Source organism: Mustela nigripes, chromosome 3 (genome assembly GCF_022355385.1).
Source record: "Mustela nigripes isolate SB6536 chromosome 3, MUSNIG.SB6536, whole genome shotgun sequence".
Lineage (NCBI taxonomy): Eukaryota > Metazoa > Chordata > Mammalia > Carnivora > Mustelidae > Mustela > Mustela nigripes.
The window spans coordinates 156817143-156842403 of NC_081559.1; the positions used below are offsets into that span (position 1 = coordinate 156817143).

Consider the following 25261-nt stretch of genomic DNA (forward strand, 5'->3'; position numbering starts at 1 on the left):
ATGCCATCTTTTTTGACCCAAGAGAATAAAGGTGCCAAGTTTACTAACATCAACATATGGGGTCTGGCTATACACCACCGTATCCACATGGCTCGTTCTTTGGGCCCTTGGACCTGCTCCTTTGAATACCAATGGTCCAGAAGCTCCCTGAACAGTGTGCTTGTGTCTGTGGCCTACATGAGGAGGTACTTTGGAACTAGTCCCCTGGTAAGCAGCACGCAGAAACGTGGAAGCGGTGGAGATTACTCATAACCTGGAGCCCAAAAGAACATGAAGACAGTGCCATTTCCTCTGTGGCAGACAGCTGCCCAAGAATATTTTTCCTCCCTCCTTTGAATCACCCTCTTCTGGAAATCCCAGCAGTCCCATCAGGGATCTGACCTCCATGGTTTCCTGACTCTCCACCTGTACCTCCAGGGACCACAGTGATTCCTATATCAGTGAGCATTATGGCAGCTGCTCCAACTGGCTTAGTATCCACTGTGTCTATGGTGGGAAAGCATTGGGAATAAGAAAGAATCATCCAGGCTTAAAGATGAAGGAAACTACTACTACAACTTTTGTTGGTAATATTTCTGAGAAAGCTTCAGACATGCCTGGTAAGATAACCCCTTGCTAAATGTGGCTTGGTTTTGAGCTGGAAGAATACAAAGTGCATCTGGAGAACTTCAAGCCTTATAAGGAGCCTGAACCCTACCCCTGTGCACTCAGGTTATGGTACAACCTGCAGATTGGAGAGCAGAAGCTACTTGTTAAAGTTAATGCAAGGATAAAGGCACAACTGGGTAAATGGAAGGCAAAGAAGAAAGCTTCTTATGGGAATGCCAGGCTAGGAACTGTCACTAATGATAAGAAGCCTCAGATGAAGAAACAAAAGAGATCAGATGATCAAAGGGGATTTTGAAGTTTCAATACACTTTAGTGAACTCAGTGCCCCCTCACAAAAATTTGACTGACCCCAGGAAGAAGAAGAAAAGGGGAGGACAGTTTCCACACACTTCTAGTGCTCCACTGATCGATTATTTACTTGCCACTAAGGAGGAAGGGGGATATAATCCCTATAATAATGGAAGAACACAAAAGAGACCTGATATCCTGAGAAAGCAGCATATTCAGAGAAACACACACAAGAAACTGGGAAAAAGGCAACAAGGAAATGGAAAAAGACAGGAAATTGAGACAGAGAGAAAACAGACCAGATGTAAACGGGAACAAGAAAGGTGAGAATGGGAATGAGGAAGGGAGAGAGTGTGAGCGAAAGAAGGAATGGGCTCAGGAAGGCAATGGGGCTGGGATCGTGACTGTGATTAGGAAAGGAGCTCAGATAGGAGTAAGGATGGCAGTTGACTGAGAGGAAAGAGCAGGGATCACGGAAGGGAATGAGGATGAGAGAGAATGTGAATGGGGGGAGTGCAGAGAAGACAAGAAGCAGGTCTATGAAGAGGGTGAAAAAGATGCAGATGAACACACAAAATCTGAATGAAAACTCTGAGAGAAAGAAGTTTCTTACCAAGAGTGCCTTCAGAACTGGGAAAGCAGAGACCAGAAGAAAACCCAGGAGTAGGAGAAAGAGACTGAAAGAGAAGAGAGAAGAGAAATGGCAAAAGAGGCCAAATGACTATAATAATTCTTAGAAGTTATGACAATATAGATGATACCAAATCTCACAGAGGATGTGTTCTTCAGAAAAGGGTGCATGATAGGGAAAAGGAAATGGAAGCTGATGAATGGGACCGAGGAGAGAGAAGGAAGAATTAGAGATTCAGGTAGCACCTGCTGGATCCAGATGCAGAGGTTGGAACAAAAGGCTGAGAGGACATGGAAAACTACATGTAAAGCAAGAACCAGAACCAAAGGATGAGGAAGAAGAAAAGCAAGAAAAAGAAGAAAAATGAGAGGAACCCAAGAAAGAGGAAGAGCCAGAGCACAGGCCTTCTCAAACCAACTGAGGCCATCAGTTCTGTCCCATCTGTCTCCTTGGCCGGTGGCAATGCAGCCCTCAGCACTCTCGGGGAGGAGTCTCCCTGTGGTATCATTATTCCTCATGAAAATTCTCCAGACCAACAACAGCCTGAAGAGCACAGACCAAAAACAGCAATAAGTCTTAAGTGAGGTGCCTGCAATAGTCCTGGTGAGCCTTGTTCTGTGAAGGGAAAGAAACTTCCTGTAGATAGTGTTTTTAACTAATCTGAGGAGGAAGACCGGATGATATACCAGGAAAAAGGAAAATGGTTCCCTGGATCACTATGAGGATGATAAAAATGCTACCAAAGGTTCTGCAAACCCTGAAGAGAAGCATAAACATGTTAAGAGTATCATTATCTCTTCAGCCAAATCCGTGTTCTTTGGTTATCTCCTGGATTGGTCTATTGTGGACTCTCTACTGTTAGAATGACAGATTAGACCATGGATTAATAAGAAGATCACAGAACACACAGGTGAAAAGGAGCTATATTAGTTGATTTCATTTGTTCTAAGGTTATCACTTATAGATCACTTCAAATTATTTTAGATGATATTGCCATGGTACTGATAAAGAAGCAGAAGTTCCTATAGTCAAAATGTGGAGATTACTGACATATGAAACAGAAGAAAATTGGTCCTGTGAAATAAAACTCCTTATACACTTGGAAGAAAAATACCAATGCTCTTTTATACATGCATGTACACACACACTTACACCTATGGCATGTTTCTCCTTTCCAATGTAAATAAATAAATTTTCTGTTCAACTGAATGGTCTGAAATTCTTTGACATTTTAAAAGAAATCACCAAAATTATTTCAAACTAATCCCCATATGAATATTTTACTACAAAGATAAAAAACTAAATACAGAATAAAGCTATTTATTGTTTATTCATTTCTAGGCAGGATAAGGGTCTGAGAGTATAATATAGTTCAAAGAAAGTAGCTACCGAGTTGACAAAAAACAGATGATTGCTAATGTAGAAAATTATTATAAACATTAAAAACAAATAGGCAAAACATCTAGGAAGTTTTATAGACTGCATTTTAAAATTATAGTTCATCAGAAGCTATGTTTTTCTTCTGTATTGTTATTAAAATGGTTGTGTTTTTGCTTAAATTTCAATGTTATAATTTATCCATTGGTATTTTTATTATTTTAAAAAAATATTTTATTTATTTATTTGACAGAGAGAGAGAGAGTACACAAGTAGGCAGACAGCCAGGCAGAGGTAAAGGGAGAAGCAGGCTCCCCACTGAGCAGGGAGCCCAACATGGGATTTGATCCCAGGACCCTGGGATCATGACCCGAGCGGAAGGCAGTTGCCCAACCAACTGAGCCACCCTGGCGCCCTCCACTGGTATTTCAACATAATATTCTTTCTACATTTTGGATTAAAAATTGTGCAATATTAAAAAGCTTATAAAGTAAATTGCCAACAAAAACATGAACTCATATGTACATTTCCGACATTGGGGAATTATGTTACAGAATGCCAAACATGAGCAATGTATCCAAGATACAGGACAGTAATGAAATAATAAAAGAGAAAAAAATATTATCAAATTAATGATTTAGTACATTTGCTCATTTGAATAAAAAGAAAACATCATTGTTGTGACTAATGATATCTCAATCAAATCCCCTTGTTTCTCATACAATTACACAGAGATAAGATTTTAGGGAATAAAAAATGTTTATTCAAAGATAAAATCTGTAAACATTGTCAATATAAAAATGTAAGCATCTGCCGCTGTTGAGTTCACTATGGGTTTTGCTGCAATGCTAGACTTACTAGCACATGTGTCACGGCTAGGAAAAGGATTTTAATGGCCGATCTTTCTTCTTACTTGAGTAAGGTGACTGGAATGGATTCATCATAAGACTAAGCAATCACAACTCTGCTTCAGTTACTCCCTTTCAGCATGCCTTGTGTCGTACATTTGAACTGTGTCTTAGACACACGCAATAAAGTGCTTATGGCAGATTGGAAAGCCCCCAGAGTTTCTTCACGGTGCTGGGAACTGGTAATTTTGAGGTAACTGATTTCCTGAATGTGCTGCTATTATAGGGTTCCTCCAGTCTCAGAGATGTCAAGGAGAAGCACAACAGATTACCTGTTGGTTCCACTATGATTTATTTCTTCTTTCAAGCTCTCATCTGACAAACAATATGTCAGCCTGATCCCACCAGAAAATCAACAGGCTGCCTGAGCAAATATCTCAGTTGCTGTTCACTTGATGGGATTTTAGGCACTGGAGGCTAGAGAAGTACTTGGAAAAAATCCAATAATGATTTATCTGTATTAGGATTTTTCCTTGTGATTATAGGTACATCAAAAAAATTTTATATATAAATATTTACTAAAATAGCAAACTACCCTTTGATTATCTAAATGAACAAAAGGAGAAGAAATAAGCTAAAATAAGAATATATACTTATCATTACTGTGTGTAATATCATTTGGAGTTACTGAGGTAAGGTCAATAGAGGCAGTCTTTTCATTTACAATGAACCTGTGCTCCCCCCAAATCCTTCAGTTAGCCACTGATCACATGGTTTCTGCCACATCTAAATTCTGATCTTTGGCAACAACAAATCTGACCAAAGGAGATGATGCCTACACCTCCTCCCCACCAACTCTCAGGGACCTCTCTGCACTGGCTAGTTTTATCCTCTTTAAATGCTATAAGTGAGGAATATTTAGCTATGTGTATTAGCAGTGACTAATTTTGCAGTTGCTAATGAATGCCTATATATTTGTATGAAACTCCATAATTAAACTTCCATTTAACAGGAGAGTGGCTAGCAAAGAATTTGGATAACTTGCTACCTTCCTAAGTGAAATGCAGCAAAAAGAAATAGTTCCAAAATGTTAAAGCACATTATCTTCTCAAGTCCATTAGGTCTTTGAAAATCTACACTATATAGTCATTGAATGAAATTTCTTGTCTTTTTCCAAAGGGCATGATACTGCTTTGTATCTTCGCTAAAAATGTTGATGATTACTGGAGATTGCTCTCACTGCAGGCATTAGTCCGAATATGAAAAGTCTGCATTCTTAATGTTTACCACAAACCCAACGAAGCTGTTGATCGGTCTGAAGGTCAGTCAGATCTTCAATACTTCTCCAGCTACACTGGCAGGCATATGCTCGTGTTCCTTTCTTCTTTACCAACTTTGTTTTTAATTTGTGGAATTCTGGCATGTTGTTTCTATTAATAAAAAAATGAAGATTTTAGCACAGTGGTTTTGCTCGAGCTGGATAACTTAGAAAAAAAAAGTTGTCATTGCTTTATTTTCCTATTTTTACCACATCTGAACACTAAACAACCGTGGCCCTCTCACCTAAACAACAGAAGATAGGCTTCTGTGCTCTTTCTGATGGTATTTCCTTCGTATCCAGTGCTTTTGAATGGCAGTCCTCTAGGTCTGTTTATTAAAGCTGTCGTAATAGAAAATGAGAACTAAAAGGCTGAGTGAAGAATTATTGATTTGTCCTATCAGAGATGACATGATATGAGAAGAGAGTGGGAGGATGGTGGTACATTTCCTACTCAGATACTCACTTATACCATACTCTAAAAGCCTGTAATATGGCCAATGGAGGGCATATAAGAGGCATAAATAGGGTTCTGATGGGTTAACTATAGCGTTTTTCATTAAATAGATATAAAGTGCCTGTTATTTCTATTTGTTGAACTAATATTATATCTTTCAATTGTTTCAATGGTATACTGATCAGCAAGATAAACTATTAGAGACAGAACAAATGTCTATCCTGCATTAAATGTCAATAATGTTAACATAATTAAATCAATGGGCAGGACCATAATAAAAAATGATAACTGTCTGACTTGATGCTACTATAGAAAGACTAGAGAAGTTAATTTAAATTTAATGAACTGAAAATCAATTATGATTTTCATGACAATCCATGTACTAAATTTATATAACTACTCTGTAACAGGAAAAGAAGGAAAAAATCCAAAAATGAAGTGATGAAAAAATACAAAGTAAAATTATAAAATACAAAGTAAAATGATGAAATACAGTAAATATTAAGAAAAGAGACAAAGTGCTGTCACTGCAACAGAAAGAAGGCTACAAAGTGCCCTCTGGTGGCCAGTGGGCATCACACAGTACTGTATTGTACAAAATACAGGCATAATTCAGGTTGAACCTAACAAAACCTAGATCTTCCAGGCCAACTGTTTGCTTTCAGTAAACTACAGGAAGAGATGGATCATCTAAGTTTTATCAGAAAGAAAAAGCCTCCACAAAATGGAAAACTAAATGTTCTTTATTCAATCTGCAATATATCGTGACAAATTTGTTTGATACTTGACTGAATCCTTAGAGATTTTATGAGTAGGATTCATGAATAGCCAGGACACTAATGAATGCATTTTGAGTTGTTTTTAGGATGCGCATATCTTAAAAGTTTAGAAAAATAATTTCCCATAAAGAAAATGATTTAGTAGGAAAATAAAAGCATCTTATGTAGCTACTATGGCAGGATGATCAAGTATAGCTTATATCTCTTTGAAAACTCTAGAACTTGTCAGAGCTAAGATACACATTTCCCTCCCTCATTTATAAGATAAGGACAATAAAGTAAGCCAATGTGCAGACTGATACCACTAAAAAGAAATGGCTCCCCAGGCAATTTCAGGCAATCAATGGCACCCTGCAAGCCTTTTAACTTGCCTTCTTTGGTGACCACCTACTTGTGCTTTCCTTTGGCTCTTACTCCCCACCTCCTCAAGTGTTTCATCTTCTCCCCGTTCCTTTACTTTCAGCAGCTCACATCCTCATTCACACAGCCCTGCCATCAGATGTGAAAATCTTCCATTCCCTAGCTTTCCTCTGAATATATCACCAGTTTACCTCCTACCCAGTTACGGAGAGCTCACCACAGCACTGACATTACATGCATTCTGTCATTCTCTACTAGTTTTCTCAAGATTGGTGGTTCACAGTGGTGACATAGGGGGATTAGTGACCACTCATTACATTAACCAGAGCAGAGGACTGAGAAAAGTCAGAAATGGCAAAACAGCCCTGAAGGAAAAGTTAACTTTTCCAACTCTGGGATTAAAAGTGGGCTAACCTGATCTGGGATTTGGGGACTGTACTAGGCTTCACTCGGGTTGGGAAATATGAAACCTCTCAAACTGTAATTTTTCCATGAATTTGTATATTTGAATTTTTGTGTATGCTTAGAAAGGATTCAAAGTTTTCATAAGACTGAATTTCAAAATGTGTGAAATTTTGATGTGAAAGAGTTTAAATAAACAATTCAAGTAAAAGAGACTCCCATGGATTTACAGGAGAATGGCTGCCAGAAGAGGTGTGGAAGAAACACCCTCACCTTTTCATCTATTAGAGAGAGATGCAATATATTCTGATTACTTGCATCAGAAAACACAATTCTTGTTTAGGCTCAGGTTTGGGGTTAGGGATAAAAATGCATGGTGTGTGCACTTCATTAATTTTTAGGTCTTAATTTTTATTTGAAAATATGATATATAATTCACAGCCCAATTTATTTATTTATTTATTTATTTATTTATTTATTTATTTAAGCAGGGTCCATGTCCAGCAGAGCCCAACATGGGGCTTGAACTCATGACCCTGAGATCAAGACATGCGCTGAAATCAAGGGTCAGATGCTTAACCAACTGAGCCACCCAGGTGTGTCCCATGTGATGTATAATTCAGATACCTTTTTATGACTTACAAATCTTAAAAACATTAGGTATGGTATATAAGGTATATAAGAATGTATAAACTGCAAAAACATAAGACACTATCCTCACCCCAAGGAGGGAGGCAGACCTAAAATTTTCAATCTTCTACTCCAGTGAGTGCTAGACTAGGCACAAAGTGCTGTGGACACACAGGAAAGGATGAATTTACTTCCAAGTTGACAGAGAGGTACGGGAATCATGAAGGATGTGCAATGAATTGTACCCTGAGGGACAGGTCAGGTTTAGGTAAATAAATGCTGGGGTAGTTGAAGGGAAGAGCTTGCCCTGTTCCAGGAACAGCAGTACTGAGTACTCTGATGCAGCTGTAATCTTGTGAAGGTGAAAAGCAAACTGTGTACGGACACACCGGGTGACAGACAGATGGGAGCTGGATGGTGAAGGGTCTTGAATGCTGTACTAAGGAACTTGGACATGATTCCACAAGCAGAAGAGTTTTGGGCATGTACAAGGCACACTCAGAGTTATGCATTATTTCTCAGAAGGGGAAGGGTCTGAAAGAAGTGACTGTAGGCGGAGAAATCAGCAAGAAGGCTTCTACTATACTCCTGTCCGGAAGTAAGATATCCTCACATAGGCTGACTACAGACAGATGGAGAGGAGGAGATGACAGAAATATGCAAGAGGTGGAGGACACATGATCTTGCCAAGTCCACCAAAAGACGTTATAGCAAAATAAATATAAAGTTATTGCTTGGTATATTTTTCACAGAGTGAAGTTCTTTGGAAACATACCTGAAAAACAGATAATCGCATGATTTGTCCCACATGTAGTCATCGTAGCTTACAACCCAGAAATCACACGCTATACAACGCAGATGATCACATGCTCTGTTCAGAGAAAAACAACAGTACTTTAAAGATTACTGGTACGTTTAAATGTGGAAATCTGGTGATTTATTCATAGGATACACTACATACTACAGATTATTGAGTAAATAACAGAAAAGTAAAGATTAATGTGACTAAACATTTTTGTATGAAAGGATGGATTACATATCTTTAGGTACAACTTCTCAGGTTAAGTTTCTGCACAAACTTACATGTTAAATTTCTGTATAAAGCTCCTTATTTTTCTAAGCTCTTACACACACACACACACACACATATATATATATACATATATATGCATACACACATATGCATACTATATAGATATAAAACAAAAGGGATGTGCAGATCTTTTAGTGCAGTGGTTTTCAAATTGGATCTGAGGGAGATCTTCACTTAAGATAAACTTCTTTAAGTTCCTTCCCTTCCTACTGAAAATTTCAGGGGTGCCTCTATCATAGAATTTGCCACATTATAGGAAATGAATCTGTCCCCCCATAAGTTACTTAATACTGGGACAGTATCTTATTTGCTTCTGCTTCCCTAGTATTTGGCATTAATACATTCATTCACTCACTTAGAAGATACTTCCTGAAAGCATATTATGTATGCTGGTGAGCTTCTGTCCTCATGGAGCTTATATTCTAATGAGAGAAGAAATGATACTCATAATAACTAAATTACATAGTTTGTTAGAAGGTGAAAAGTGGGGTGCTTGGTGGCTCAGTCGGTAAAGAGCTGCCTGGGGCTCAGGTCATGATCCCAGGGTCCTGGAATTGAGTCCCACATCGGGCTCTTTGCTCAGAAGGGGGTTTGCTTCCCTGTCCCTCTGCCTGCCGCTCCCTCTGCTTGTGCTTGCTCTCTCTTTCTCTCAAATATATAAAATCTTAAAAAAAAAAAAAGGAAAAGTGCTTCCAAATTTTGAAATGATAAGTAGAGTAAATAAAACTGGGAGTATCAAGAAGGAGTGGATTTCAACTTTAAGTAGAGTAGTCTGCACAGGCCTCACTGAGAAGGTACGTACATCTGAGCAGGTTCTTTAAATGGAGTGAGAAGGTGGTTAAGAACAGGGGTTAAGAGAAGGGAGGAAAAAAGATTATTTTTATGTTAATGGCAAAGCTGCAGTAAAAAGCAAAACACTGATGATATAGGAGAAAGGGGCGGAAGTGCTGGAATGTCACTTAGCACATAACAGGTCCTTACTGAAAATGTGACAAAATGAAATGCCACACAATTCTCAAAAATGCATAAGCTACACAGTAACTTTAGGAGTAAAATAACAAAGAAATACTTTGAAAATAAGGAAATACTTATGAACTGCTCTTGTTAACAATTTGATTTATGTAATAACTGTGATTACTTTAAAAAAAAACTTTTTCCATTATTTGAAGTACTTAAGAACTGAAATCAATATAGACATACATTGGATTATCTAAAAATTAAAAGGAAGAAGAGGTTTTTCTTTCTTTCTTTTTTTTTTTTTAAGATTTATTTATTTTAGAGAGAGTGTGTGCCTGCACATGTGCGCATGTAGGGGTAGGGGCAGAAAACCTTCAAGCAGACTCCCCACTGAGCGCAGAGTCTGATGTGGGGCTCAATTTCATGACCCATGAAATCATGACCTGAGCTAAAAGGCAGAGTCAGATGCTTAACTGACTAAGCCACCTGGGTACCCCAATAAAAGATTTTAAGATACAAAAACAAAGTGAAAATACCAGTCAGTGACAGAGTGGAAGTAAATGTTTTCAACACAGTCAAATACTTACACTATACCAAGAGTGCTTACAAATGACAACAAAACTCAAAACTTAAAAATATATTTAATCTCTCTCATACGGGTATCACAGAATAGCAGTTAAGAGCACCGACTGTGAAGACAGACTGCCTAGGTTCAAATGTATTCCACTATTTACCAGCTGTGTAACTATAGTCAAGTAACTTCTCTGTGACTCAGTTTCCCCTTCTGTAAAATGCAGGTAATAATAATACTTACATACCTTACAGAATTGTTAACGGACCTAATCGTTTAACACTGGTAAAGTGCTTATAACAGTGCCCCGCACAGGGTTTGTTAGTTAAAATATAATGTAATTAAAATATAAAGCAACCAAGAAATAAACGTTTTAGCCAATTAAGTTAGCAAAAATTAGGACTCCCAGACATTCCTGATGGGTATGTGAATTTCTATAATCTTCTGGGAAAAACCTTAGCACTATTTTAAAATTAAAATTATGCCTAGCTGTTGCTCTAGCAACCCCATTTTTGGGAACCAAAAATTACATACAAATAAAAACATCAGTCTATAAGCTATTTAGCTCAATAATTCTTACTGCACTGCTGAATTGCTGAAGTGGCAAAAAACAGGATACCACTTGGATACCTATGAAAAAGGGAAAAGGCTGAGTAATATGCAATATATATAGACTGTCAGGTAGCCAATAAAGAGAATTAGATTTATCTATTGACCTAGAGGCATGTCCAAAGCAAGGCAACTGTAGCATGAGCCTATTTTTGTAAAAACAACCAAAAAATTTTCCTGTATAGGTATTTGTAAGTTTGTAAGAACATGGAGAAAAATGTGGAAGGTTATATACTGTACAGCTAACACTAGCTGCCTCAGGGGTAGTGGGAATGGAAGAGAGAGAAGATTATTAGCTTTTTCTTTACACATTTTTAAACTGCTTTATTTTTTAAATAAACAATCAATACTTCTGCAATAAAAAAATAATTTAAAAACCCCATCATTAGATTTTTTTTTCACTTATTTCCCTCTAAAATTCAGATATGGTAACTTCAAAATTGCAAGTATATTTGGCCTGAAAATTTCTTTGAAAATAAATGTTTATTTTAAAAATTATTATTAATCATAAAAATAACTACTCAAAATCTACAGAAGTTTCATAAACAATTCCATATTTTCTTTTAAACTGAGTTATATTTGTACATATGGAAATTCAACACAATTAAATTTGTACACATCTGAACTTGGATTTTTAATGTACAAGTAAGGAAATGCAAAATGATGGTTCCCAAAGCTGCCATAACTTGCTTTCTTATGCATATGTAGTTTATTACATGATTGCACAGAGTGTTAACTTTAATGCTTTAATACATATGTGCAATTTGGCTAAATTATTGCTGATTTGGGAACGATAATTTAGAATTTCCTGACATTTTATATGTATAAAATCTCAACCATAATGCTTTTTAATTTAATTTAAAATTTAGTAGTTTATTCGAATCTATTCACACTACTACATTTTCCTACAAACACTGCCCTGTGAGAAAAATAAAACTAACTTGCAGCTAAGAAATCATTCTGCTGCTACGATTCACTCTATTAGATCATAATTAGTAGGCATCTATGGAATAATACAGCCTTACAAGTAGTTTAAAAAATAGGAATGTAAAATTTGATTTGGCTTGAAAATAATGTCTTGATTTTATCTATACCGTATTATCTATACCTTATTAATGCCACCATGCTTCCTGCTACCACTCTTTCTCCTTTCCACCAAATGAGTAAAAGACTCACTTCTTTATACTCTAAAATCATTCAGCAGTACTCCCAAACCAGAGCTTTATCTGGAAATCAAACAGATAAAATACATAGAAAGTAGGCAGAATAGCCTAAAATTTCCTTTATGCCCTGGGCATGTAAATCAGTGCTTATTTTCAGAGCTTAAATGTATTTCTCTTCCATAACTATATGCATATAAGACGGTATCTTTAAAAAAGGGCATGATTCTAGTGAAAGATAAATTGTCAGGATTCTTCTTCTAAAACGTGGAGGGAAATGGGGCGCCGGGGTGGCTCAGTGGGTTAAAGCCTCTGCCTTCAGCTCAGGTCATGATCCCACGGTCCTGGGATTGAGCCCCGCATTGGGCTCTCTGCTCAGCAGGGAGCCTGCTTCCCCCTCGCCCCTGCCTACTTGTGATCTCTCTCTGTCAAATAAATAAATACAATCTTAGAAAAAAAAGAAAAAGGAAATGTGGAGGGAATGTAAATATAAAGGTGTCACCAACAGCTTTGTCCTTCTGTCCAGCTAATACATACAATTTTTACTATTTTTAAGGTGTTCATGATGGGAATGTCCAAAATACAGCCCAATATAGTCTTCTGCCCAGACTCTGGTTCTCAGTTAAACCCTGCCAGATCTACACAGCAGTCTAGGAAGCCTTACTGTTTGGACAGTGGGAAAATAACAGTAGCCTCAATAGCAAAAACAGCTAAGTTTCTTCCCTCTTGCACACATTACATGGTCTCTGTAAATTGGTATACTAGAAAGGGTAATGGACAGGAACAAGTTACATATTTGAGTCCTTGGTTTGTAATAACTTTTCTGATCTTGGCAAGACATAATACTTGGAAGTCATCCTTGAGAACATTCTTTTACTTCCCATAGCCATTTAAACACCACGTTCTGTCAATTCTAGATCCTAAACAGCACAAATATGACACCTTTTCCCTCCAGCTACTTTCACTCCTCAGGTCACAGCTACTATCCCCGTCTCTTTCCTGGACCACTGTAACTACTACCTGCTGACTATTCTCCCTCTCTTCTGTCTTCTCTTGTCTTGCCCCTTCAACTTCCAAACCATTTTCCACTCAGCAGCCCAAATGACTTTCTTTAGAAACACAAATTCGATTGTCATCCCATCTGCTGAAAATAAAAACCAAAAAACCCCCCAAAACAACTAAAGCCTTCTACTGCATATGACACACTTTTCCTAAAATCTGCCAGAGGATCCAGGACCCCCAAACCAAATGTCCCTTGACTACCTCTCCAGCCCCATCAAGAGCGATTCTTTCCCCCACTCACAGCTACTCCAGCTCAGGGATCATCTAACACTCTGTGCCCTCTGGCTCTAATGGTCTCCTCTCTTTGCCAACTCATTTCTCATACTGTAGTCTGATTAAATGTTATTTGCTTGGGAAAACATTCTCTAACCCTTCATATTAGCTAGTGTGCTGATTATTTAAGCTTATTGTACCCTGCACTTTCCCTTCACATTATGTATTATGTAGGAGCTAGCAAGCAGGTGGTTCATTAGTATGTGTTCAATGAATTTAACACCAGTGTCTCAATTTCCTCATTTATAAAATGGGGTTAAAAAGTCTTGCTCTATTTGCATCTTGCTTTTTTTCCTGTGGAGCTGAACCAATAAGCATATATAAAAAAGTGCTCTGGACAGGATAAAGTACTTCACATATAAAATGTTTTAGGTGCACATTGAACAAGTATATGCTTATCTTTCTGTGGGTGCAGATCTGTGTTATGAAGAGGTTTGTCCATAAGGGTATCTTTGTAATAGTGAGCAAGACAAGACTGTGAATGTACACATTTACCTGTGCATATATATGCAAACAGTATGTGTTTTTTTCTTCTTGTAGCTGTGCAGAAAGTAGGAAGGAGTTTGACGAATATTATCATGCTCATGGATCAATACTGTGTGACTGGATCCTCAAGCTATAAAACAGGCCATTCTTTTGTCTACTTAAATTCCACCTGGAGCAAGACTCTTCTGTGCTAGAACCAAATCAATGTACCTGTAAAAAATACTATATAAAAGGAAATCTTAAAGAAATATTTACTCTTTAAAAGTAAACCAGTATGGATCATCTTAGAGACCATTTTTATTTACTATTTTTCATTTTTTGGAGACAGAGAGTGTGAAAGGGAGAGATCTGAAGCAGGCTCCTTGCCCAGCGTGGAGCCCAGTGCAGGGCTCAATCTCATGACCCTGACATCATGACCTGAGCAGAAATCAAGAGTTGGACGCTTAGCTGGCTGAGCCACCCAGGCGACCTAGGGCCATTTTAAAAATTAGAAGACCTGTGGGACGCCTGGGTGGCTCAGTTGGTTAAGCAGCTGCCTTCGGCTCAGGTCATGATCCCAGGGTCCTGGGATCGAGTCCCACATCGGGCTCCTTGCTCCGCAGGGAGCCTGCTTCTCCCTCTGACTCTGCCTGCCACTCTGCTTGTGTTCGCTCTCTCTCTGACAAATAAATAAATAAAATCTTAAAAAAAAAAATTAGAAGACCCGTGTAGGTAAACACTGATACATATTTCCTGAGATAAAATGGGAACGTAGCGGAAGAATATAGGATTCCTGGCACAGAACTAGAACACAATGAGAAGGCAGCACTAACAGATGAAAAAGACACACGAATGACTGCAAACTACTACTTAAACTATCTTCGGCATCTTTCACACCACAGGCAGACTATAACATAGGATTCCATCTAATCCTCACAGGAGTTCCGTGGAGTGTGTTCAGTTTTTAACGGGTGAAGAAACCAGTTTTAGAAGATACATCCCTCCTCTCAAGGCTTCACATCTCATAAGTGGCACAGTGAGATCTGAACTCAGGCATTCTGCCATCAGAGCTCTTTCTCTTTGTGCTTTAAGTACTATCATTTGCTTTTTACCAGTTCCTTTCCTGGAGAGGGTTTCTTTCTTTCTTTTCTTTTTTTTAATTGATTGATGATTGATTGATTATTTATTTATTTATTTATTTTTTGTATCTAGTGTTTAGCACAGGGCCGGACAAGCTGGGCATTCAATGAATACTATAAAAAGAAAAGAAAATAGAATCTCAAAAAGAATGACAAAATAAGTTTGAAGATAAGCAGATAAGATAGTGAGGACACACATTAGAAAGGAGGGTCATTCCAGACAGGGAATAAATGCAAAAATATTCAGAAGCAGAAAAATGTAGTGGAAAGTAGAGGGTTAACAAATATTTTGGTGGAAGTGGACTACCTGACTTGGGCTCTCACTGGATGTGAAGGGACCAAGAAGAGAAAGAACACAATTTGGTAAAGCAAGTAACCCTAGAGTTAATGTGGGGCAAATGGCAACTCTCATCTTCCCTCTGAACAGGGGAGATGTGCTCAGAAGAGTATTAGGGGTATTATCCTTTCTGCTGTATGTGGGTGAAGCAAGAGAAGGAGGTGGAAGGTAACAGCGAATCTGGTGCAGTTCCTAGGTGACTGGAAAGAGCCTGCGATTGGAGGGGGTGTGGTCTGGAAATTCAGAGACAAGTCCCAGTGACTCTACACGGGTAAGTCAGGATTGACAGCAGCCCGGCTAGATTCCTCTCGAAGGGCTAGTTTGTGTCTCTAATCCTTTGTATAGACAGCCCTCAACACACAATGATTTACCTGCTATTAATTGTTATTTATAGCCCTTACAGCAGGCAGCACCCCAGTGGGCTTGTTAGCCGTGATGCGATACAGGCTTCCCCAGACTCCTCAACTTTCCTTTGGTCCCACAGCCTTTCTTTCTAGGCTTCCTAGGGTCCAGGCCATCACCACTACAATCCTCCAACAATGTCTTTTTAGATCCCACTTCTATTATTCAATATAACTGCTATTCCTCCTAAAACATGGTCAACATGCAATCATGTATCTCATTCTTCTCTTTCTTAAAAAATTAACAGAAAGTAAAAGAAGTGTTTTAGGAATAACTAGACAAAATATAATAATCTGGGTGAATAGGCCTCTGCAAAAATAGAATCAACAGTATCAGGACAACAGAAAGGTATGCTTAAAACCAATTTGTTTCTCCACATTATGACGATGATGATGGAATATGCTAGCAGTATGGGGTAGGTGGTATCATGACCACGAGACTTCCCTGAAAGGTAGTGAGTATACAGTGGGTGTAAGGGATGGGGAAGAGACAAAGAATGGAGGATTTCTGCGTTTTAAATATGTAAAACCAAGCGACTATGTTTGAGAGCTCTTTGGTACCGAAAACCTAGCCTTCTCATGCTGTGTGTTTGGTCAAGACGGAGGATAACACATCATGTGGCTGCATGGCCACACCGCTTCACCAGTCTCACCCACTGGCTTCTGCTGCCCAGACGGCAAACATGGAAAGGCAGAAGCTCACTCTCCTGGCATCCTGTGGAAAGCAGGCTGGCACTGGAGTGACCCGGCACTTCAAGTGGGGCTTAGAAATGGGCATCAACACAAAGAACAATGCATACCCAATATCACAGCTTTTAAAAGCTATTGCCCAGAATAACAAACATTTCAGTACAGTGTTCTCAGACTGGCTAATAAAATACACCTCTGATTTTGACAGACGGATGCCAAGAACTACATCTTAACAACAGGGTATCAACTGCAAAAATCCTAATAAGAAAGATAATCTATTTCCTTTCTTTTTAAAAAAGATTTATTTGAGAGAGAGAGAGTATTTGTACATGCTGACATACAAGCAAGGGGAGGGACAGAGAGGGAAGAGAGAGAGAGAGAGACTCCCAAGCGGACTCCCTGCTGAGAGAGGAGCCCGACATGAGACTTGGATCTCACAACCCCGAGATCATGACCTGAGCCGAAAATCAAGTTGGACCCTGAACTGATTGAGCCACCCAGGCACCCCAAGAAAATCTGACATCCTACCTCTGTGAAGTATTTGTTCCAATTCCACATGGAGCAGCGGTTCCACCAAGGTACACTGGGCTGCAACTAGATGTGTTTAATAGATGGAAGAAAAAAATTACAACAAATAAAATATGAGAAGTTAATTTGGTCTCATTGACTCGATATTCTTATAATCAAATTGTAGATTTTCCTGAGAAGGCCAATTATTTCAAAGAAGAGGCATTTATTCCAGGATAACTGCATTATTGGATATAACCCGTACATTCAGGAACACTCAAGGAGTTAAAATGAGTCACAGAAAAATGTGTTTGCCAAATAATATAAGGGACAAAGTAAACACTGAAGAATGTAACAGAACATTAATTCTGAGAAACTGTTCACACTTACTTTTTTTTCATGTGGCAGAAAATTATTTACAATAGCAATAATCTTCCATTCATGTTGTTTTACACCAAGAGGTCACAGACCATGAGAACACTGAAGATATTGCTATTGGTCTTTCTTCTGAAAGCCAACCAGTGCTTTGTTGTTCAATGTCACTGTTGTTTAAATGGTAACAAAATATACTAGACTTTGCTCATAGTGTTTGCTCACTAGTGTGTGTAATTCACTAAAGCATCTCAACTTACCTTTTACCAAGGCCTTGAATGGACGCTCTGACAGATGTGTTACCTGAAGATTTAGATTTTAATTTCTGTTTAAAAAACAAAAACAATAAAAGGCCAAGGGTAATTTAGAGAATTCTAGCATAAAAATTAATACTTTTTATTTTATAACAACAATATTTTTAAAATGACTTAAATAAAAATTTTTTATCATTTTAAAGTTTTTGAAATAAAAACAACGATCAAAACCTTTTAAAGGCAAAAGGGAAGTAGACCTCCCTGAGGAATTTGTAAATTACTCAGCTAATTTTTAGTCTAGGAAATTGATATACTGCCATTATTAGCATGCTAAGATTTAGAGTCACTTTATAACTCTTCAGGTAATAGCACATTCAGTGATATAATATGAAGGATCTGCTATTTAAAACTTCATCCTGGAAAAATTCAATTAAGGAGAAAAAACCTCAGACTCATTTTTAAAGGCTGTGAATGGTACCCACCTGAACTAAAAATAAAACTAGCCAAACTCCTGGGTAACTTTAGGAATATTAATTTTGATCAAACGAAACAGTATCAACCAATAGACATGCAAGGAAATTGTAGAACTACATAGTCACAACCATACAGTAGTTCCTATATGGTTACATAACATGATCATCATTAGTAAGCATTTATTAAGTGTTAACTGGTATACGGTACCAAGCAGCATCAACCAACCACATACTAGGACCACCACCAAGGAAAGGAAGTTGGAGAAAACGCAATTTAAACTACGCAGAGACATGCCTTCATTTTACCTTGTAGGTGAGTAAATTTAATGGAAAGGAAGTTGGAGAAAACGCAATTTAAACTACGCAGAGACATGCCTTCATTTTACCTTGTAGGTGAGTAAATTTAATGGAGGCAAAAATATTTCACTTTACAATTTCCCTGAACTTTCTTATTTGATGTTAAACAGAACTGGAAGAACTTCTGGTGCACGTCTGAAAAAATAATAATGTATGTGTCTTTTTTTTTTTTTTGAGAAAAATGTTTTGTGTACCATCCACTTATGGCTTGAAGTTAGCACACTGTGTCATTTGTTGTAATTCTTGGGCTTTCCTGCGTGGGTCTGAGAGCAGTTCAGAAATCGAACAGAATGGGTGAGTGGTTGGGGAGGAAGCAGTACTCTCAGGAACATAGTCTGGTCTGGAAAAGGTGGGCATGCACCCCTCTTCACAGACACCTCTTTTCCTCACCGAATCCATGTTTGACACAGATCTGCTCTCCTCCAGGGGTTTATTTAGGTTGTTTTTTCCCTTGCAGTCTGGAGAACTGGATATGGTAACTAAAAAAAGGGAGCATACAGAAGAAGCACATAGAGGTAAACACCTCTTCATGATTGTAGGAGTTACTCTTATTTCAAATTAGTGTATCTTAAAGCCAAAGTAGAAAAATATCCCTGTTCCTTCTGAAATGTCTTGAAGTAAAGAGATAGTGCCTCACATATAGATACACAACCTATAATATTTAATAACAAATTGTTCAGATGATCCATGAATAACAAGATCATGTTATCTTCTCCACTATGAATTAAACTAGTGTTGCTATTTGGCATTTATGATGCATTGTTGTTTGCAGAGTATTTAACACTATTGTTATTATGTTGATAAATTAATCAACTAGACCATCAGCTTATTAATCTACCATCTGCTTATGAACTGAAAATGTTAAATTTAGAGAAGTAAAGATCATAAGCTCTCTATCAGTCATTTGATTTTTAGTCTGGCTGACAAAAATAAAAGTGGCTCATATCCATATCCTTACCACCAGCACTGCCTAGTGATTTTCAGTCTATCTGGCTTTAATCTTCCCCCTTTGAAAAAAACCCTCTTTGGTATTGTATTTATTCTTAGATTTTTGTTCTTTGTGGTCTCTGTAATTTAGACTTCCATTTGGTCTCCTCTTAGGTCTCACAAATATATTTTATATCCACCACACTGGTAAAAATTAAAGTATACACATTTTCATCTACTGCTGATGAGAAGAAAAGAAATGACAGTCACTCTGGAAAACACTTGGGCAATAGGTAGAAAAGTTGAAGAAGAGTACACCTAATGACCAAGCAATTCCTCCTCTAGGTTTGCACATTCTAGAGAAACTCCTGTATGTAGGTAAAAGAAGACACTTGAAAATATCCGATGAAACACTGTTTTTAAAAACAATAACTAGCGGGTACTGGGGAGGCTCAGTCCTTAAGTGTTTGCCTTCAGCTCAGGTCATGATCCTGGGGTCCTGGGATTGAGCCTGGCATCAGGCTCCCTGCTTGGAGCCCTGCTTGGTGGGAGACCTGCTTCTCCCTCTCCTACTCCCCCTGCTTGTGCTTATGTTTCCTCTCTCACTATCTCTGTGAAAAAAATAAAATAAAATAAAATAAAATAAAAATAAAAAAGCCACAACTGGGTGCATTCCAAATGTCTATTACCAGGGAAGTGGATAAACTGTGGCAGAATTACATAATGGATTACTATACATCAGTTAAAATAGTTTATGATTATACAAGTATAATTAAAATATATAAGTATGGATGGAAAAGACAGGTACCTCTGGGAAGGAAGACAGTAAAGTAGGAGCTGGAGAGTTCTTTAACTATAATTTTAATTTTTTTAAAAGAAAAATCCAGAGACACAAATATCATAAAACATTGATATGTTCACTATGGGTGGTAACTACAGAGCTGGCTGTTACACTGTTTTATGGGCTTTTTATAAAGTTGGTAAATACAAAAGCATTTAAACATTAAAATACTAATGATTTACTCATTGGTTCATGGGATATCAGCAAGGCACTGCATCTGAGCACATTCCTATAATAAAAGCTATTTTTGGTCTCTAAGAAAAGTGTTCTTTAAATATGCAAATAAAGTAACCTACTTCATCTGTGATCTGACTTCTGCTCTAACAGCTTTTCTAATTTTTCATTCTTGCTGAGAAATGAACAGCAAACACATGAGAGTTTCTAATATTTTATTTCTTCTACAACTCTAAGTGGAATAATTCCCTTAAAACAACTGTATTTTTCAGAATTCAAAGAACTAGATATTTGTGCATTCTATACATTTTCAGACTCTTCTAAACATGTTTTGAAATAATGAAAGAATTACTTTTATAAATTACTTTTTATAAATTACATTTATAATACTTAACTTACAAAGGGTTTTTTGTCAAAGTTGGGTTCTTCAAATATTTCATTAATAAGACTGTCAAGATCATCTTCTTTCTCAAATGTTTCTGCTGATCTGAAAACAAAACAGCTGAAGCTTAAGTACAGATAAAGTCAGTATCAGGAGAATTTTGCTTAAATAGTCTATTATTAGAGTTGATAAGGGGAAAATGTGACGTTAATTAATTTTTTCCCTCTATGGACATAGTTGAAGATGTTGAGACAAAGATGTAGTTTATCAGGTAAAAATTCACATATGTACATTACTATTTCACACTTGAAATGAGTCATTTAAAACTATAGTTATATTCAAGAGAAAGCTAGGCATGCACTTTTCTAAATTATGGACTTATTTAAAGAACACAAAGTATGTACAGTTACAAGGAGAACCTGAGAATTATAAACAAAGATAATTTTAATGAGTCTTTCTAATTTTTTACCTAAGGTTTCCACTATAAGTCAAATAACCGTATCTTTTTACTACAGGAACTGAAGGTTATATAATCAGATGATCAATAAAAACAAACAAACAAACAATATTCCCTTGACAGCATATCTCAATTACTCTCTATATAGAAGCTTAAATCTAGGTCTACAATATCCTGGTAGACTTGGAAATATGACCTTGGGCAAGTTAACTCTTTTACCAAGTCTTAGTTTGGTCAGTGAAAGGGGGATAATATTTGCGTCAGAGGGTCGGGGAGAGTAAATGAAATAACACATACAAAGCACTTAGCACATAGATATAGAAAGGACTCAATAAATGTTATCATAAATATTATCTAGGAGGTTATGATATTATTTGTAAATATTCCCATCTGCATCATCCTGAACCACTTTAGTCCTATTATTGAAGTTCAACTCACAGCAGTTTTTTTTTTAACTAATTACATACTTCTCTTTATTATTTTGAACACTTTAACAACCTGTCTATGTTTTGATCTCTTACATTAGCAGTTGTTTCTGGCATCCAGATGTTGCACGGTCATTTATTTTATTACTTGCAGACCTATCATTTTAATAGACAACTTCAGTATTTTAATTCTTATTAGGGAAAGAGATAACAGTGGCATCACTATACAATTGGCAGATAGTCACCTGTTAATAAATTCATACTATAAATCGGTTCTTAATTTTTAAATATCAATTTTGGCGCATGATAAAATTTTTTATATTTGACATTATATACCAGGTAGGGATTGTATTTGGGTATTAGGTTTAGGGCCCTTTCTGCTGTTTTATTTTTTTGTTTGTTTGTTCTTTGCATAATTTACCTTTACAACTACATTACCAAATGAAAAGTTTTAACACATGAATAACAGTATTGGTTTGCTACAGCTTTTATAAATGTATTACTGAAAAATCTGACGTAGTAAGGTGAGGTGGGATGCGATAAACATTATGGATGGATTTCAGTAGTGCAGTAACAGGCTATGGAGAGAGGCATAAAAGGACCTGTTCTTGAAAAGGATCCACATTTTCAACCCTTTCCATTTTGAGCAGCCTGCTTCAAGACATTCTAGCCCTCTGCACACTAGTTCTCCTAACATGAACAGGCTCTGGACAGCTCTTTGATTCATTCTCTCCATCCCCCAGTGAATGAATAAAAAGAACAAAAGAAATTGCAAAGTAACACTGATGTGGGATAGGGACAGTGGATGTCCTGGGAATGAGTACCTAAGGACCTCCAGCATGCAAGACAATAACATACAAATTAATGAGTGATATTTGCATAATCATTGTCAAGAAATCCCTAGCCCTTTCAAAGTGGTCATTTTAGTTGGCTCTTTAGCTGATTTTTAGAATGCTGCCCACTACTCAACTAATTTTTAGAACTCCTGTTTCTGAGCTTTAGAATCTTCTCAATATTTTATATTCCAAAGGTTAATTTTTATTAACAAATGCCATTAGAGGTTAAGTCTGATAAACTGGGTACCAATGTTGTTGGGTAAATACTTCTGGAAAATGATGCACATGAACACCAAGACCAAACAAAACCCAGTGAAACCAAAGAGGCAGGCATAAAATGACAAGAATGACTTCCTTGGGCTCTTCCAAATCTGCCTTTGTGTAATTTCACAAACATGTCCAACAGAGTTACTGCAGAGGCTCACAAGTCATCACTTGTAAGGACAATATTCATTCTGATGAAACAATTTTGACCTTTTGGGACTGAGGAGAAAAATGAGAGGAAAAAGAAAGTCCTATTATTTTATGATTATACGGAATCAAAGAGATTAACAAATTTGAAAGGTAGTTCTTTGGATCAAAAGCCAGAATACTTTAAAAAAAATCTCCTCAAATTTCAATTCGGATGCCTGAGATTCCTTGGGACCTCACCTGGGGGTCATGGGGAGAAGGTAGGTGGTTTGGATTAATACAGTGTTTACAATAATGAGCCATTTATCATAAATGTAATCTCATTCAATTCTCTGAGTTAAAAAACAAACAAACGGCTAATGATGACAGAATTGTACGGAATCGTTTTCTCCAACAACCCGCCCAAGGATTATACTGCCTGGGAAATTGGGTCAGAGGCGAAAGGCTGAGGTTCTCGGTGGGAACGACCCCCTCCCGGGGCGGGCGGGGTATAAGAACGGTTCTGGCTGTCAGAGCTGGTCGGAGAGGCCCTCTCGGGGCTCAGGGGAGGGCCCCCAAGCTGCCCCTCTCTCTCCCCACCTCCATGAGGTTCCCACGGACTCCGTCTGGGTGAAAGACACGGGGTGAGGGCTCTCACGGGCGGGGCTAGCCTCCTGGGGCTTGCCCGGGTTGCCGAATTGGGCCTTGGTAAGAGATGCCCAAATCCTCCTGGACAGGGAGTTGAGCTGTGCGCTGTCCCGGGGGTGGGGAGCTCAGGATTTGGGCCCGACCAGGGACGGCAGCTGCAGATCGTGGACAGAGGGTGGCTTCAGGGCGTGGAGCAGGCTTTAACAGGACAGCTCACCCCTCCCGCCTGTTAACCTGAGAGTCTCTTTCGCCTCGGCTCGGTTCCGGTCATTGCTGAGAATGCCGCCGCCGCAGCCTCTGGGCCGCTCGACCATGCCCAGTCTCGGTGGGTCTGGTCGGCAAAATTTGGACTCGACTTCATCCAAGAGCTCGTCCAGATCCTTCGCCATCTTGAAACGTTACGTCTTTCCCGGTGCCCGTCGCGCCAGCGCCGGGTGGTTTCCAGGGCAACGCGGGGACCCGCCGAGCGCGCCCGAGCCCGCGCATGCGCTCGTCTTCCCAAGGCGGCCCAGGCGTCGCGAGGCTTCGGGGGCTAACGCGCTCGAGCGAAAGGACGCCGTGGGTCCGCGACTTCTGGTGGCGCTGGGCTATCCCCGTGGCCAGGGGTCAGAGCTGTCCCTTGCTGCATGACCTCGCGACGGTTTGCTTTCCGTTCCAGATTGGCGTGTTTTGGCCTATCTCCCCCTCCTGGGCCCAGGTTGTAATCACAGTCACACGACACCGTAGTTCCCTCGTGCGTTCCTTTTACGGCCCAATTAGGGTCCCCGTTCTATTCCAACCGTTCATAAATCCCTTAAGTAATCTGCGGAAAAAGCTGGGGAGAATTTACCAAAACGAAAGCAAGTACCAGCAAAAGCTGACCTTCCCGTAGTCGGCAGGATTCGAACCTGCGCGGGGAGACCCCAATGGATTTCTAGTCCATCGCCTTAACCACTCGGCCACGACTACTGCTGATGTTAATTTTGGCAGTAAGATCTATGTAGACTCTGCATACAAGTGTCTACGCTGTAACAGGTATGTTTTGATGGGGAGAAAAACATTTACAAAGCTGTTTGGTCAGATAAGATCATATTTGAATGTTACGGCTCTAATAATTTTAGCTTTTTGAGATACTCTTGGAGCATATCCCGTGCGACCCAACCCTTTTCTATCAGGAAGAACTGAGATCTAGTCAGTTTTCTAGTTAGAGTCAGAAAACAGGAGGGAGGTAGGAAAGTCTGGTACTACCGTCCACTTGCTTTCTCAGCAACAGTGCCATTTCCAGGACGGAATCTGGAACCGAGGGGCGTCTGGACAGCTCTGGGCTTCCTTGCTTGGCTCTCACTCAATTCCATCCCTCCACCTCTCTCTTAGACCAACAGCTCCCGGGACTCTCTTTTCTTGGATAAGGCATTAAAATGCTATTATTCCCCACCAATTTAAATTCACTACGCAGGATCAGACTGTCCCATCGTGCTCTAAAGCTCTACTTTGAAAAGTGTAAAGCGTGTTACAAATGCAAGCTGTTATTTAATGAATGATATTCCTGTAAGTACTACAAACAGTGTAACCTGAGCTTTGAGTATTTTTAAAGTGGGGTAGCAAAGAGGTGGACACTTCTTTTTGCAGAATCCTGAAAGTAGTCTGATCCAAGTGATTTAGTAGCTTCATTTATTTGGTTTGATGTGTGTTCAAAATGTCTTTAATGCCCCCGAGGAGCAAAGTGCAGGCAGTACTGTGCCTGAGCCAAAGGTGCTTGCTCACTAGAGCCCACCTTTATATT

General features: G+C 38.6%; 1 protein-coding gene, 1 non-coding gene and 1 pseudogene across 2 annotated transcripts; 1 reads left to right on the forward strand and 2 right to left on the reverse strand.

Annotated features, from left to right (window-relative positions):
• The first annotated feature begins 449 nt into the window (after positions 1-449).
• On the forward strand, positions 450-1884 carry LOC132014179 (RNA-binding protein 25-like; annotated as a pseudogene).
• A 955-nt stretch (positions 1885-2839) lies between these two features.
• On the reverse strand, positions 2840-24251 carry CFAP418 (cilia and flagella associated protein 418). The gene is made up of 6 exons (XM_059394898.1): positions 23734-24251; positions 20761-20848; positions 17596-17660; positions 16985-17050; positions 8475-8570; positions 2840-5183 (listed from the first exon to the last, which is right to left on the reverse strand). The coding sequence occupies exons 1-6, from the start codon at positions 23886-23888 to the stop codon at positions 5030-5032; spliced, it is 624 nt and encodes a 207-aa protein (XP_059250881.1). The 5' UTR covers positions 23889-24251; the 3' UTR covers positions 2840-5029.
• Positions 24252-24365: 114 nt separating this feature from the next.
• Positions 24366-24447, reverse strand: TRNAS-AGA (transfer RNA serine (anticodon AGA)). Its single transcript has one exon. It is a non-coding gene; the product is annotated as a tRNA-Ser (tRNA).
• Positions 24448-25261: the final 814 nt, after the last annotated feature.

Excerpts from the sequence above, each read along its gene's own strand:
- CFAP418 (XM_059394898.1), bottom strand. The coding sequence starts at position 23,888 with ATGGCGAAGGATCTGGACGAGCTCTTGGATGAAGTCGAGTCCAAATTT. Across the intron at positions 17,051-17,595 it reads ATTCAAGGCCTTGGTAAAAG|TTGCAGCCCAGTGTACCTTG; the intron begins GTAAGTTGAGAT and ends AAACACATCTAG. Across the intron at positions 5,184-8,474 it reads TGCGATTATCTGTTTTTCAG|AAACAACATGCCAGAATTCC; the intron begins GTATGTTTCCAA and ends TTTTATTAATAG.